The 12,373-nt window shown below is 42.6% G+C and overlaps 1 protein-coding gene across 7 annotated transcripts in view; it reads right to left on the bottom strand.

Annotated features, from left to right (window-relative positions):
* Nucleotides 1-1,194: 1,194 nt before the first annotated feature.
* The window catches only part of PDZD2 (PDZ domain containing 2), a 371,146-nt gene continuing 359,967 nt past the window's right edge, over nucleotides 1,195-12,373 (bottom strand). For all 7 annotated transcript variants that reach the window (XM_058170301.1, XM_058170304.1, XM_058170303.1 and 4 more), the window contains 4 exons: nucleotides 9,805-9,906; nucleotides 6,617-6,881; nucleotides 5,474-5,608; nucleotides 1,195-4,061 (listed from right to left, as the gene is read on the bottom strand). In XM_058170301.1, the coding sequence (XP_058026284.1) occupies nucleotides 3,895-4,061; nucleotides 5,474-5,608; nucleotides 6,617-6,881; nucleotides 9,805-9,906 (669 nt within the window). In that variant the 3' untranslated portion in view covers nucleotides 1,195-3,894. The remainder of the gene's footprint in view (nucleotides 4,062-5,473; nucleotides 5,609-6,616; nucleotides 6,882-9,804; nucleotides 9,907-12,373) is intronic.

The raw sequence follows: 12,373 nt of genomic DNA, 5'->3' as shown, positions 1-12,373 counted from the left end.
TGCTTAGCAACCGTTTGAAGTTCTGATGGAATTGCCTGGGGGGAGTACTTATGATCTGAATGCAAAGTTGTGAGGGTCATTCCACCCCCCCAGTCATATGAAGTTTCAAGAACTCGGCCACCAGGCCACATTTATGGCCATTTGGGACTGTTTATGGCCATCCTGAGATCACATGATTGTGTTTTCTGATGTTTTTTTCTGAAAACCAGCGTTTACTTCTGATTTTTGGCAAAACTGGCCCATAGGAAGCCTTGGGTTCACTTAATGACCACGGTGGTCACTTAAGACCATGACATTTGGTCATGTGACCAATTCACTGTATGACCCCTGGGGAAGGAGGTGGAAGTATTTTATGGAAATGGTCTTTATGCATACATTAATATAGGAGCGAAAATGGATGTTTAAGCTTCCGTCAGCCTCAGATTGCAAACTGCTCCAATCCTCTGAGAAAAAGAACTGAATACAGAGATTCTGAAAAAAACAAACTTCTTTGCAGAAAACTCCTACCAACCCTTGATTGGTTGCAGGGCCCCAAGCTCCACCTTCTGCTGTCTGCCTAACCAATAGGGAAGGGACTGGCCTTGCCTTGCCAGCCGCATTATAGTGGTTTGTGGCCTACTAAGTCCTTCCTGCAGAAAGTGAATAGAAAAAAATAAAATGGTGATTTTTGATAAGAGCTAGCTAGCATGATGGTGAGCTGTCCAAGGTGCTGGAAAAATATACGACTTGAGTTAGGGGCTAACCAGATTAAATATTGTATGTTATACCAACAGGGTTGCAATCCATTTGCAATACATCTCCATTAGATGCATTTTTTTCTCTGAAAGCACTTCTTGTAAGTGCCCATACGGATTGGGGTCATCTGTAGGGAGTTCCCCAAAAGTCATGACTGAGACTGTGTTCATGCAAAGCCCCGCCTCTTTTTAGGTACATCCTGATGCACACAAAAATGAGGTTTTGCTTGAATCCCATTGGTTGCAGCTGCCATTTTGACTGTTTTCAGCCCCATCCTCTTGAATATGTGGCTCAATAAATCCACTCACCACGAGGGCGATATGGCTCGGTGTAGTAAACGGGTCTGTCATTTCTCATTTGGTGTTCAATCTCATTTGGTGAGATTGATAAATCTCATTTGGTGTTCAAAATCTGGAACTGAGGGTTTGATACTGACATAAGAATTTAAGGCAACAGGAATAAGATATATATTTAATTAATTTCCAGTATTTATCATTTCCTTGAAAACTAATCCCTCTCCCAATTTATTTAAGGATTATCATACCGCTTTGTGCTGATACCTGCCTCTTCCCAACCCCCCATCATCCTGGTTTATTTAAAAACACGACAAAACCAAACCAGGTCAACTACCTTTATATTTAGCTCTCTGCCTAAAATAATTTCCCCACTAAAATGATTTGTCAGACATGTGCTTTGACTATGTGAGAAATATTCAGAAGTAGTGCATGTGATACTGTGATGAAGTGTGTACATAAAAGTAATTTCTGTTCGCTTTGAGATGGTGAACTAACATACACATTTTCCACAATCTAGAGGGAACACGGGTAATCACACCGAATCGTTAACAGTCTATTTAAGAAACTGCTACCACAGAGGCACAAAAAACTGCTAAAACCAACATTTTAGAATAGAATTGGAAGTTATGGCCATGTAGAATTGAAATCCAGAAAACCCACATTTTTCAGGCCAGGATTTATAATTTTTCTCTTTGTTTTGAATGCCGCGGCAGGTGGCAGCACCTGGCAAAAAGCCACGCAGTTCAGACCTGGTGATTTCTTATATGAGGAACAATCTGGAAAAACAAGCTGTAGACTAGAATGAAAAGTCAAGGACTAGGAAGTAAAAATGAAGTGGGTGACAGCAAATAAATTCACATCATTGCAAAAAAAAAGCAAAAAAATGGATGCATGCATGTCGTAATCAGGAATAGAGCACAACTAAAATAATCTTCACTTTCATGACTGAAACTATCTTAATCTATTGTTCCTTCCATTTCATCTCAAAAAGTATCGAATGCAATTTTAGGCAATTCAAGAGTGCATTTCTTTTAAAATGCGATCTGGGTTTACTGCCTTATTTTAATAACGTGTATCTCCCTCGAGATTAGGAAGATGCTAGACCAATTTTTCTAAAATTCTTCTAATTTAAATTCTAGAGGCCAATAACTGTGATTTTGAATGATAAACACTGAACATTATATTCTTACTAAACTGTCCTAGAAACACAAACATTTGTTTCTAATTATATTTTCTCCCTGTATCTATTCTCCAATGTGCATATAGTGTCACATCCAGATTTGGTGATTTAATGCTGACAGTTGAGACATTTTCATTAGCATTCCCCAAGACTTCAAAAAATTCTTACCTTCACAATAGAAAACACATATTTCCCCCCCCTCCCCCAGACATTCTCATTTTTTTTAAACTAAAAGCATGCTGGATCCACAAAAGCAGCTGAAGTCAAAACTACCTGGTATATCTAGAAAACCCTTGCAGTCATCCATATTTCATCACTCAGTTTGAGTTACAAAATGTAAAAATTTCAGACAGGCACATTCAAATCATTCAGACATTTTAAAAGACACTCAGGTTTCCTAATACATAGTACGTTTCCCAATAAATAGTTATCAGTTTACAAAATTTACGGCAAATACTTCTCTTTGAGTGCTAAGAGTTTAAGAAGGACCATGAAAATGAGTTCATGGCTAAACCTGAGGTGTCCTTTGGAGGGGGGGGAGTGGCTTCCAGATCAATATATGATGCTGTCTTTCACCAAATCAGGCCACTGGTCCTTCTAAGCTAAGCATTTGTTGTTCAAGTTGGCAACAGCTCTTCCAGATCTTTGGCAAAATCCATTTCCAGGACTGCTGGTTCTGATATCCAGGACTGTTCAGTTGGAGAGGCCCAGAACTGAATCTGAGAGCTGCTTCTTTAGCGAGTTACAAATGCTGGGAACTATCACCCTGTATGATGGAAAATAAGATACCAAAACTCTTCATTGGAATAAGAAGAAACCAAATGCAATCCTGGGGTTTTTGTTTTGTTTTGTTTTTTTGCCCCCTGTATTCTACCAAACTTTCCATAGAACCAATGCAAAATATTTTATTGTGCCGTCTTTGGCATTAAAAGCAAAAGACAGAAGAAAAGCCATCAATTTAATTTATAAAATGCAGGGATTTCTCTCCCCCACCCCTCTATTGCTCTGGATTTGTATAGTTGGTATCAGCTATTCAGGCTACGTGGCGGGTGTATTTTGCACCCGCTCCTTCGTAGCCTTTTCATATCCTATGTTTCCCGCACTCCCCAGGTGTACTGAAGAAAGAGCAGGCCATAAACACAAAGCATGGCTTCTGAGTGTCTGTGGCAAAGACTGAGTAAGAATTCAGCAAGAAGGAAGAAATTATGGCCCCTTCCATGAGGGTGGAAAGCAAGACACCGTTTGCAAAACAAGAACACATTAAATCAGTTCCTTGCTTGGGTCAGCTATAGGGTTGAGGGGATTCTCTTGGAGATATCTCAGCTTTTAGGAGCTGCTGCGCCTCCTATCCAGACAGTCACTGCAGCCAGCAGCCACTGCGATGACTTGCGTTCCTGCAAAGTTCTGGTTTGTTGATCTTTTCTCCATGAACAAGTCAATTGCAATTAAGAGAACCAAACTGTGCCCATAGGCCCTTGAAGGAGGCCCAAATGTGGGGTAGCTGCCTGACTATATTAATACTCAACACCAGTCTTGCAATTGTATTTTGATGCTTCTCGGCTGATTAAACCATTCGGACCTCAAAGAATTAACATCCCAGATGCCACCATTCCGGCTCCTGGCCAACAAAACTGGTTAAGGTTGTGCTCAAAGGGGAAGCGGAACTCAGGGGGTTGGGTTCCGTCATTCCGGCGGCCGATGCTTCCGGATCAGCAGGTGAATGGGACCCTCTGGGACAGACTTGATGATGTTCCACGCATCGTAGTGCATGAGTCCAAGCAAGGATTTTCCTCCAATCGCAAGAATTTCATCACCCGCTTCCAGTTTTCCAGCTTGTTCAGCAGCACCACCTGTTGGCGGAAACATCACAGTGCAGATTGGTAGAAAGACTGAAAAATATGCACTATTTCTAGAGGTCAATCGCAGCTAGTTCCTCAACTTACAACAGTTCATTTAGTGATCATTCAAAGTTACAACGGCTCTGGAAAAAAGGTGACTTCTGACCGTTTTTCAGAGTTACAACCTTTGCAGCATCCGTATGATCATGGGATCAAAATTCAGACGCTTGGCAACTGGTTCATATTTATGACCGTTGCTGTGTCCCAGGGTCATGCGATCCCCTTTTGTGACCTTCTGAAAAGCAAAGTCAATGCGGAAGTCAGATTCACTTAACAACTGCATTATTAACTTATCAGCTGCAGGGATTCACTTAACAGCTGGGGCGAAAAAGGTCATAAAATGAGGCAAAACTCACTTAACAAGTGTCTGGCTTAACAGCAGAAATGTTGGGCTCAACTGTGGTCGTAAGTCGAGGACTACCTGTACAGTACATTACAGTTCATGTACAAAAACCTCTATAGGCTATTTTCTTTGAAAGATGCACTGAGCCTTTTGTTCTGACTCAGCCTTAGCAAGTAATGATAAGCCACTTACTCACAAGTAAAAACAAACCCCTTTTCAAACAGGGTAGGAACAGTCTTTTATTCATGTGGATAAACAAGAATCCCAAACATAATTAGTCCCAACAAACCTGGGTTTATCCAAGAAATACAAATTGCTAGCTCTATAGCAGAAACGAACGGTTGTCTGCAACAACCGGCTGCTCCCAAACCCCTACTATTTATTTCCCAGCCAGGGTGGGGCTGGCTAGCATCCACGTCTGCCTCTCCTTGAGAGCCGGCTTATTGCTTTCCGTTGTTCTCCTCTCCTTTCATCTCTGCGCATACGTGCATCTGGGATGGACCCCATCTGTTCCTCCCCCTCACTCAACTCGGGCCCTGAAGACAGCTGCCTCTCCACCTGGGGGAGGACGGAAGACTCTGGGCTCAGCCTCTGTCTCTGATACTGTTCCCTTCTCAGAGCCTTCCAAAGGCTCTGAAGCTGGCCCAGGATCTCCCTCAACTTCCTCCTTGTCTGACTCTGCTGTTAGCTCTGCTGGCAGCCAACGGGCCACAACACATTTCTGATAAACAGAGTGACGATAATGGCATAGAGAAAGCAGATTGGCTGGTCTGTTGGGTGAGGTCTAACCAAGCTGGAATTTTGAACAGTAGAAATATCAGGAAATGATTCCAGAGTGCATCCTTTGGTTAATGCTGACATAAATATTTTGTTTGGGGGAGATAGATCTCCTTTTTGATTTTGCAAAAGCTATGCAGGAAATTTCTGCCCTGAAGAGGACACATTCAAACTTGCAAAGAGGGCAGTATGTTTTCTTTAGTAGAGGAAAAAAACAGCATTTTCAAAAAACTGTCCAAGTTACCTTTAAAAATTCTTTTGATGAGCAAAGGTCTGTCTCCAGATACTGAAGCTTTCCCACCATCCAGACTGAAACCCAAGCCAGCAGAAGTCTTCAAAAGTTCAACACAAATGGCCCCGTTCAGGTCTCTGCTTGGACCTTTGGAGAGAGGGGGGAAAAAAATTCAGAAAAAAACTCACTCTTATGATCAAAAATAGGTTAATTACCTATAAGAGGTCATACTACAGACCTTGGCAATACACCAGAGACATGTCTGGTTCTTTAAATCTTTGGAAAGTATAAATCATATTTTGCAGTCATTCCTTCCTTATGTTATTTCTATTCTTTGAAATGAAGAGCAGATCATCAGAGACTTTATTTTTAACTGTGGCAGCAGGGCTCCAGCAATGCTGTTGGAATACTTGAATTTGGATTATACAAAGGCATATAAATCTAAATGTCTCTGGGAGTTAAATGTTCATATTTATTATCTGAGTTATAAACCAAAAAGCTGAGAGCCCCTGTCAGATGTCCAACGGCTCTGCGTGAAAATCTAGCAGTTCAGTTCTGCTTTGGCTTGAGGTATTTAAGCCTCTTCCTATTTTTCAAAGGATTATTTGGATACTAAAGGATTGCAATTGACAATTGAACGTATTTTCAAATTTTCACTTACTCCATCCAAAAATTTATAATTCATAGGAGTATGAATCCTATGGGGGCAGCTCTCCTCACTACTGCTATGTTTTAAGAGAGTAGAGGGGTCGGTGAATTCATTTCAAACACTAAAGGTAAAGGTTCCCTTCACACATACATGCTAGTCATTTCCAGCTCTAGGGGGCGGTGCTGCTCATCTCCGTTTCAAAGCCGAAGAGCCAGCGCTATCCGAAGACGTCTCCGTGGTCATATGGCCGGCATGACTAAATGCCAAAGGTGCACGGAATGCTGTTACCTTCCCACCAAAGGTGGTCCCTATTTTTCTACTTGCATTTTTTACCTGCTTTCAAACTGCTACGTTGACAGAAGCTGAGACACGTAATGGGAGCTCACCCTGTTACGCGACACTAGGGATTCGAAGCGCTGAATTGCTGACTTTTCGATCGACAAGCTCAACATCTTAGCCACCACGTCCCCTTTTCAAACACTATTTAACACCATATTGTACAGTACCTGCTTCACTTCCTGTGGCTGCAGCCACCAAAGTTGGCCTATCTGAAGTAGGCATTTCATTACTCCGAGGAGGCATCTTTCCTCTGTCTTTCTCCTTCTTGATGACCACAATGGCATATTTATGGAGCCTGGCCTGATGGAGCGCGTTGAGGACATCCCCATGGACAGAACCCGCCAAACAAGTGCCATTGATAGAAAGAATGAGGTCACCGCGGTGAATTTTCCCCTCCTGGGAAGCCACCCCTTTGGAAAACACCCGATGGACCTTCAAGAAGACACATGAGGATGAAGATTGTCAATCGATCAAAGAACAGTTCGCAGATTTTAAAGATTCTCCTTTACTCAGTTTAACTAACTGATTTGTGAGCGCTTTCGAATCAGTCTTGACTCTTGGCCATTCTTGGACAAGACCCTGCAGTTTTCTTAGCAAGATTTCAGAAGTGGTTTGCCATTGCCTGCTTCTTAGGGCAAAGAGACAGTGATTGGCCCAAAGTCAGTCAGCTGGCTTTATGCCCAAGGTGAGACTAGAACTCATGGATTCCTGGTTTCTATAAATCTTCACATGAACAGAAATTCAGTAATGGTGCCTTTTGAATTGTTGGAAGAAATGTGAGATAATATCCAAATTAACAAAATCTGGCTCCTGTTATTAAGAATCCCAGCTGTAGAATTTCATTTGTCAATTTACTATGAAATATAAAACACCCAACCTAGAGCAATGTAAATGTTAAAGGAAAAACGGCATGTTGAATGATCAGCTGGTTAAAAATGAAGGCCAATAAATCTAGTGAATATGTAAATTGGCAGCCCAATTTATTATGGAAAACTTCCCTGATACTGTTTAGTTAGAGACATAGTTTTTGGAAGCCAACCATCATGTATTTCAGAAGGTTAAGAAAAGGTAAAGTTAGAAGTTTCCCTTGTCCAGTTGTGTCTGACTCTAGGGCACAGGGCTGATCTCCATTTCTTCGTAAGGGAGCCAGCATTGTCTGAAGACATTTTCTGTGGCCATGTGGCCAGTATGGTTATATGCCAAAGATGCACGGAATGCTGTTATCTTCCCACCAACGTGGTACCTTTTAATCTACTCGCATTTGCATGTTTTTGAACTGCTAGGTGGGCAGGAGCTGGGGCAAGGAACAGGAGCTCACCCTGTTGTGTGGCGCTCAGGTCTCAAACCCAGGCTGTCAGTGTCTTTAATCTCTGAGCCATTGCACTCCTGTGGACTAAACAACTGGAGCTACCTAAGGGCCAATCTAGGCTAGCATTCTGTCCTTGGAGAAGCTTCCAAGCCAGGCATAATACGGAGAGTTAAGGAATGTGTTCTCTTCCCAAAAGGTACCAACTAATAGTGAAACAGACCAACCCACCTGCCCAATTCTCAAATAGCTACACAATGTAGTTGAATTTAATCATGTGACCCAAGCCTCTGTGGAAGTTGATGGAAAGATAATATAGCACTCTGTAGGAAGGTCAGCCAAACTCAGAACCAAATGTTTCTAAATGATTAAAACAGATGCTTCTTGTAATTTTTTGAGCCAAATTCCCAAGACAGACACACAATTTTTTCGAAGATGATTTTAAGCAGAAAGGAGAAAGGGGGTGGGGCTGCATTTTGGGCAAACAAGATTCTTTGCTCCACAAAAATGATGCTCTTTGCCTCATTCAAGGGCAGAAATTATGCAGTTTGCCTCCAGGCTGGTTGAAGATTTCTCCATATACTTCCAGCAAAGGGAAATACCAGAGGAAATCCCAAAATAATAAGCAAAATAACATGGCAGCTTCTTCATTTTGCTTGAAGCTTCAAAAAATTTCATCTGAAGCTTCGCTGAAGCCAAACCCACCTTTGACACAATCCTAGTCTTAGCGTCCCAGCAGGTGGCAGCATTTAGCTGACCTTGTCTGACTTTGAGAAGTTAAGACTTTGAGAAGCTAAGCGGGGTTAGACTTGTTTAATATTTGGATGGGAGACACGTGGAGGTCCCAGGGCTGATGGGGAAAGTTGTAAAACACCAGAAAGGAGACAGACAATAGCAAACCACTGAACTTAACTTGAGAAAGGCTTTGCCTTCAGTCTAAAGGGAATTCATCTCTACCATTGAAGAATTTCTGTAAAAATGCATGGAATCATTCACAAAAACACACAGAAATACTCATAAGCATGTTGCACTGAACTCCTGAATGGACTATAAATAAAGACAAAATAAATTCAAATCCACCCAAAACTAAGTTGGGTCAAAAGGCTGTAGCTGAGCAAAAATAAAATCATCTCTAGGTGTACACCTAGAAACAAATTTCAATTTCAAATCTTTATTGTCGGTGCACAGCATATGTACAATGAGATTAATTGAGCTCCCTCAGTGCACCCCCCCAACACAATACAACTCACAGTGAAGACAGAAAATCCCTAACCCAATAAACCATATTAACAAAACACCCAGTCCTATTGCACCAGTGTGAACATGTTACACATTGCGCCGGCCCTGCAGTCCGTCATACTATGTAGTCATGATGTTATTTCTCATTCAGGAGTCTGACAGCCCACAGATAAAAACTGTTCTTCAGCCTGTTTGTGCGGCTGGCTATAGTTCTATATTTCCTTCCCGATGGTAGGCGGGTAAAGAAGTGATGACCAGGGGGAGAGCTGTCCCTGAGAATTTTCCTCACTCTTCTGTTTATTGAAGCAAATTCAATAAATAAATCTGGATCACATGAGTAAGATTTCATTTGATATTGCCAAAAATCTAACAATCCTAAAACATTGCTGTATGTAGGTGGGTAGTTGCAGTTCATATAAGCCGCAAATGTTTAGTTAATGTAAGTTCTTGCAGCCCTTTTAAAAGTTTTTTTTCAGGTCCCAGTAGAAAAACCAAGTGCAGCTTGGGAATCCTGGAATACAGGATTGGAACTACGATAAGACTTGGATGGAGCTAATGTTAGGATTTCCAGTTCCGAGATCTGTGTCAGCCTATCACAGACACTTATCTTGGCAAACGGGTGTGCATCAGAGTTTATCTGGCACGCAGGTCCACTTGCCTCTCTGATAGCATCAGCAGATGGGATACAAAATGAAGCAAGCAAACGTTGACAATAGTTTAGCACAGCTAACCACATGACTTAAGAGTTCTCGATCTAATTTCCAGCTGGCTTTGCAACCCACTTAGAAGAAAGATGCAGTCACCACTTACGATGATTGATTTTTGTTCCAGGTCTATTCCTCCAGCGACGCTAAATCCCAGGCCAGAACCTTCCTCTTTATTCAAGACTACAAAGTAAATATCTTCTTTGCTCTGACACCCCCAAAAAAAAAGGGGGAGGGGAAGGAAGAGAAGGGAAGTGGGGTTGGGGGGAGGAGACAAGACAAGATATGCAGAAATTAAAAACCCTTGAAAGAATATACTTCACAATTTAAACAAAATGCCTGGAAAATGAATCTGGCATTTTTTTTTTTAAGACGAGTCTAAATCTTAAAATAACTTCAATTTCAGAAATTAAAGGGAAGACATGAAGAAGAGATCTGAGTATACGTAATGTCACTAAAAAAAAGTATGAGAACCCAAGTAAACCACAGCTTTAGTTTAAGCTGCCTCTTCCAGAGTTCAGGCCTGGAATTAATTTTCAGTGCCCAGGCACAGACATCCATCCATCAAGTCAATAAAATGAAAAGTGCCACCTGCACATGTAGCTAACCTCTAATCTCACCCAGCAGAAAAGCAACAATGGACTGAGAAGCACATGTGGACTACAGAAAGCACATGAGCAAAACATGTGCCCACTCATTCAATTTTGAGTCGTGGAGGTGCCCCACACTGTACAACTTCACCCTGCGCACAAAGTCTTGGTTTGGACTTGACGATGGGAACCCATCTCATTAGGAACTGATCTACCTCCAAGCAATTTAAAGTACCTGACAGAGAAATCAAAATATTATTCAATAGGGATTCCTACCTCCATCACCCATCGGCGCTATGTGATGACATGTGATGATCAGCAGAAGATCTTTTTCAAGCTTGTGAAAGGCAAAGTGAATAAGTGGTGACTAGGATCTTTTTTGGTGTAAAAGGTAAAGGTAAAGGTTCCCCTCGCACATACGTGCTAGTCATTCCCGACTCTAGGGTGCGGTGCTCATCTCCGTTTCAAAGCTGAAGAGCCAGCGCTGTCCGAAGACGTCTCCGTGGTCATGTGGCCGGCATGATTAACGCCAAAGGCGCATGGAATGCTGTTACCTTCCCAGCAAAGATGGTCCCTATTTTTCTACTTGCATTTTTTACGTGCTTTCGAACTGCTAGGTTGGAAGAAGCTGGGACAAGTAACGGGAGCTCACCTCATTACGCAGCACTAGGGATTCGAACTGCTGAACTGCCGACCTTTCGATCTACAAGCTCAGTGTCTTAGCCACTAAGCCACCGCATCCCTTTGTTCTTTTTTTTCTTTTTTGTTTACATTTATATCCCGCCCTTCTCCGAAGACTCACGGCGGCTTACAGTGTGTAAGGCAATAGTCTCATTCTATTTGTATATTTACAAAGTCAACTTATTGTCCCCCAACAATCTGGGTCCTCATTTTACCTACCTTATAAAGGATGGAAGGCTGAGTCAACCTTGGGCCTGGTGGGACTAGAACCTGCAGTAATTGCAGGCAGCTGTGTTTTAATAACAGGTTTCTTACAGCCTGAGCCACACCGCGGCCTTTTTTGGTGACAGCACCCAATTTATGAAAACCTATGTCCAGGAAAATTCACCAGGTTCTGACTTCAGGTGCAGACCTATACCTTCCCCCAGTCTTTTAATTTTAGGTTAATATTTGACTACTTTTTCCTACTATTTGCTGAAGAGTGGTTTAAAAGAATGGGTTATATCCAAGAGCAGCTTCACCTTTCTGGAAAATACTTCTACTGGCAGGCAGTGCAACTTCTAATGTTTAGCATTTCCGAACCTGTGATACAGAAGAATCCAAAAAGGGGACAGGAACAATGAAACCATGACTTAACAAGTGACCTCTTTGCTTTTTATTGTTTTTTGTTTGTTACTTTAGGTCCAATCTGGAATACTTATGTTCGCATGGAGTATAAAAATGAAGTATAAAAATGCTAAGATTCAGGTACTAACTTTGACATAGTCCAATATAAAGCAGCTGTTCTGACCCAGCTCCCCAAACACAACAAACCGTATGACGTGAACTCAAATGATTCCTTTATTAGGAATGCTGGCAGCCCTGGCAAAAAGTTTCTCTGGCAGGCTAACAAGTCCGTCCGTCTGTCCGTCCATCCGATGAATACTTGTCTGTCATATCTATTCATTTCCACCCCCTGCCTTTTATCCCCAGAGCTAGGGTGGGACTTCGCTAGCGGCGGTGGCTCTTCCTTCCCCAGGATCAGCCCATGGATTTCCACTGCTCTCCTCTCCTCTTCCTTCTGAGCAGCTGCGCGTCAGGCACTGGACCCAGCTGTTCCTTCTCCTCCTCATCAACCAGCTGCAGACCTGGGGGCTGCTGACTCTCCATCTGAGGGCTGGCAGCCGGCCCAGGCTCCGCCTCTGTGTCTCTCTCTGACAACTCCATTCCCTCTTCCCCTTCGGAGCTCTCAGGTTGCCTTGATGCTGACCCTGACTCTCATGCCTCCTCCTCCTCCTCTGATTCACCTGATGGAGGCGCCAGTAGCCAACAGGCCACAACAGCAACAGCCTCCAATCTTTTGGGTACCAGGGACCGGGTCCCTGGAGAGAGGTTTTTCCAGGGATGTGGTTGCGTGTGCTGTCT

This window comes from Ahaetulla prasina, chromosome 2 (genome assembly GCF_028640845.1).
Source record: "Ahaetulla prasina isolate Xishuangbanna chromosome 2, ASM2864084v1, whole genome shotgun sequence".
NCBI classification, from domain to species: domain Eukaryota; kingdom Metazoa; phylum Chordata; class Lepidosauria; order Squamata; family Colubridae; genus Ahaetulla; species Ahaetulla prasina.
Note: the sequence above shows the minus strand (reverse complement) of the source record. Positions and strands in the feature narration are given on the sequence as shown.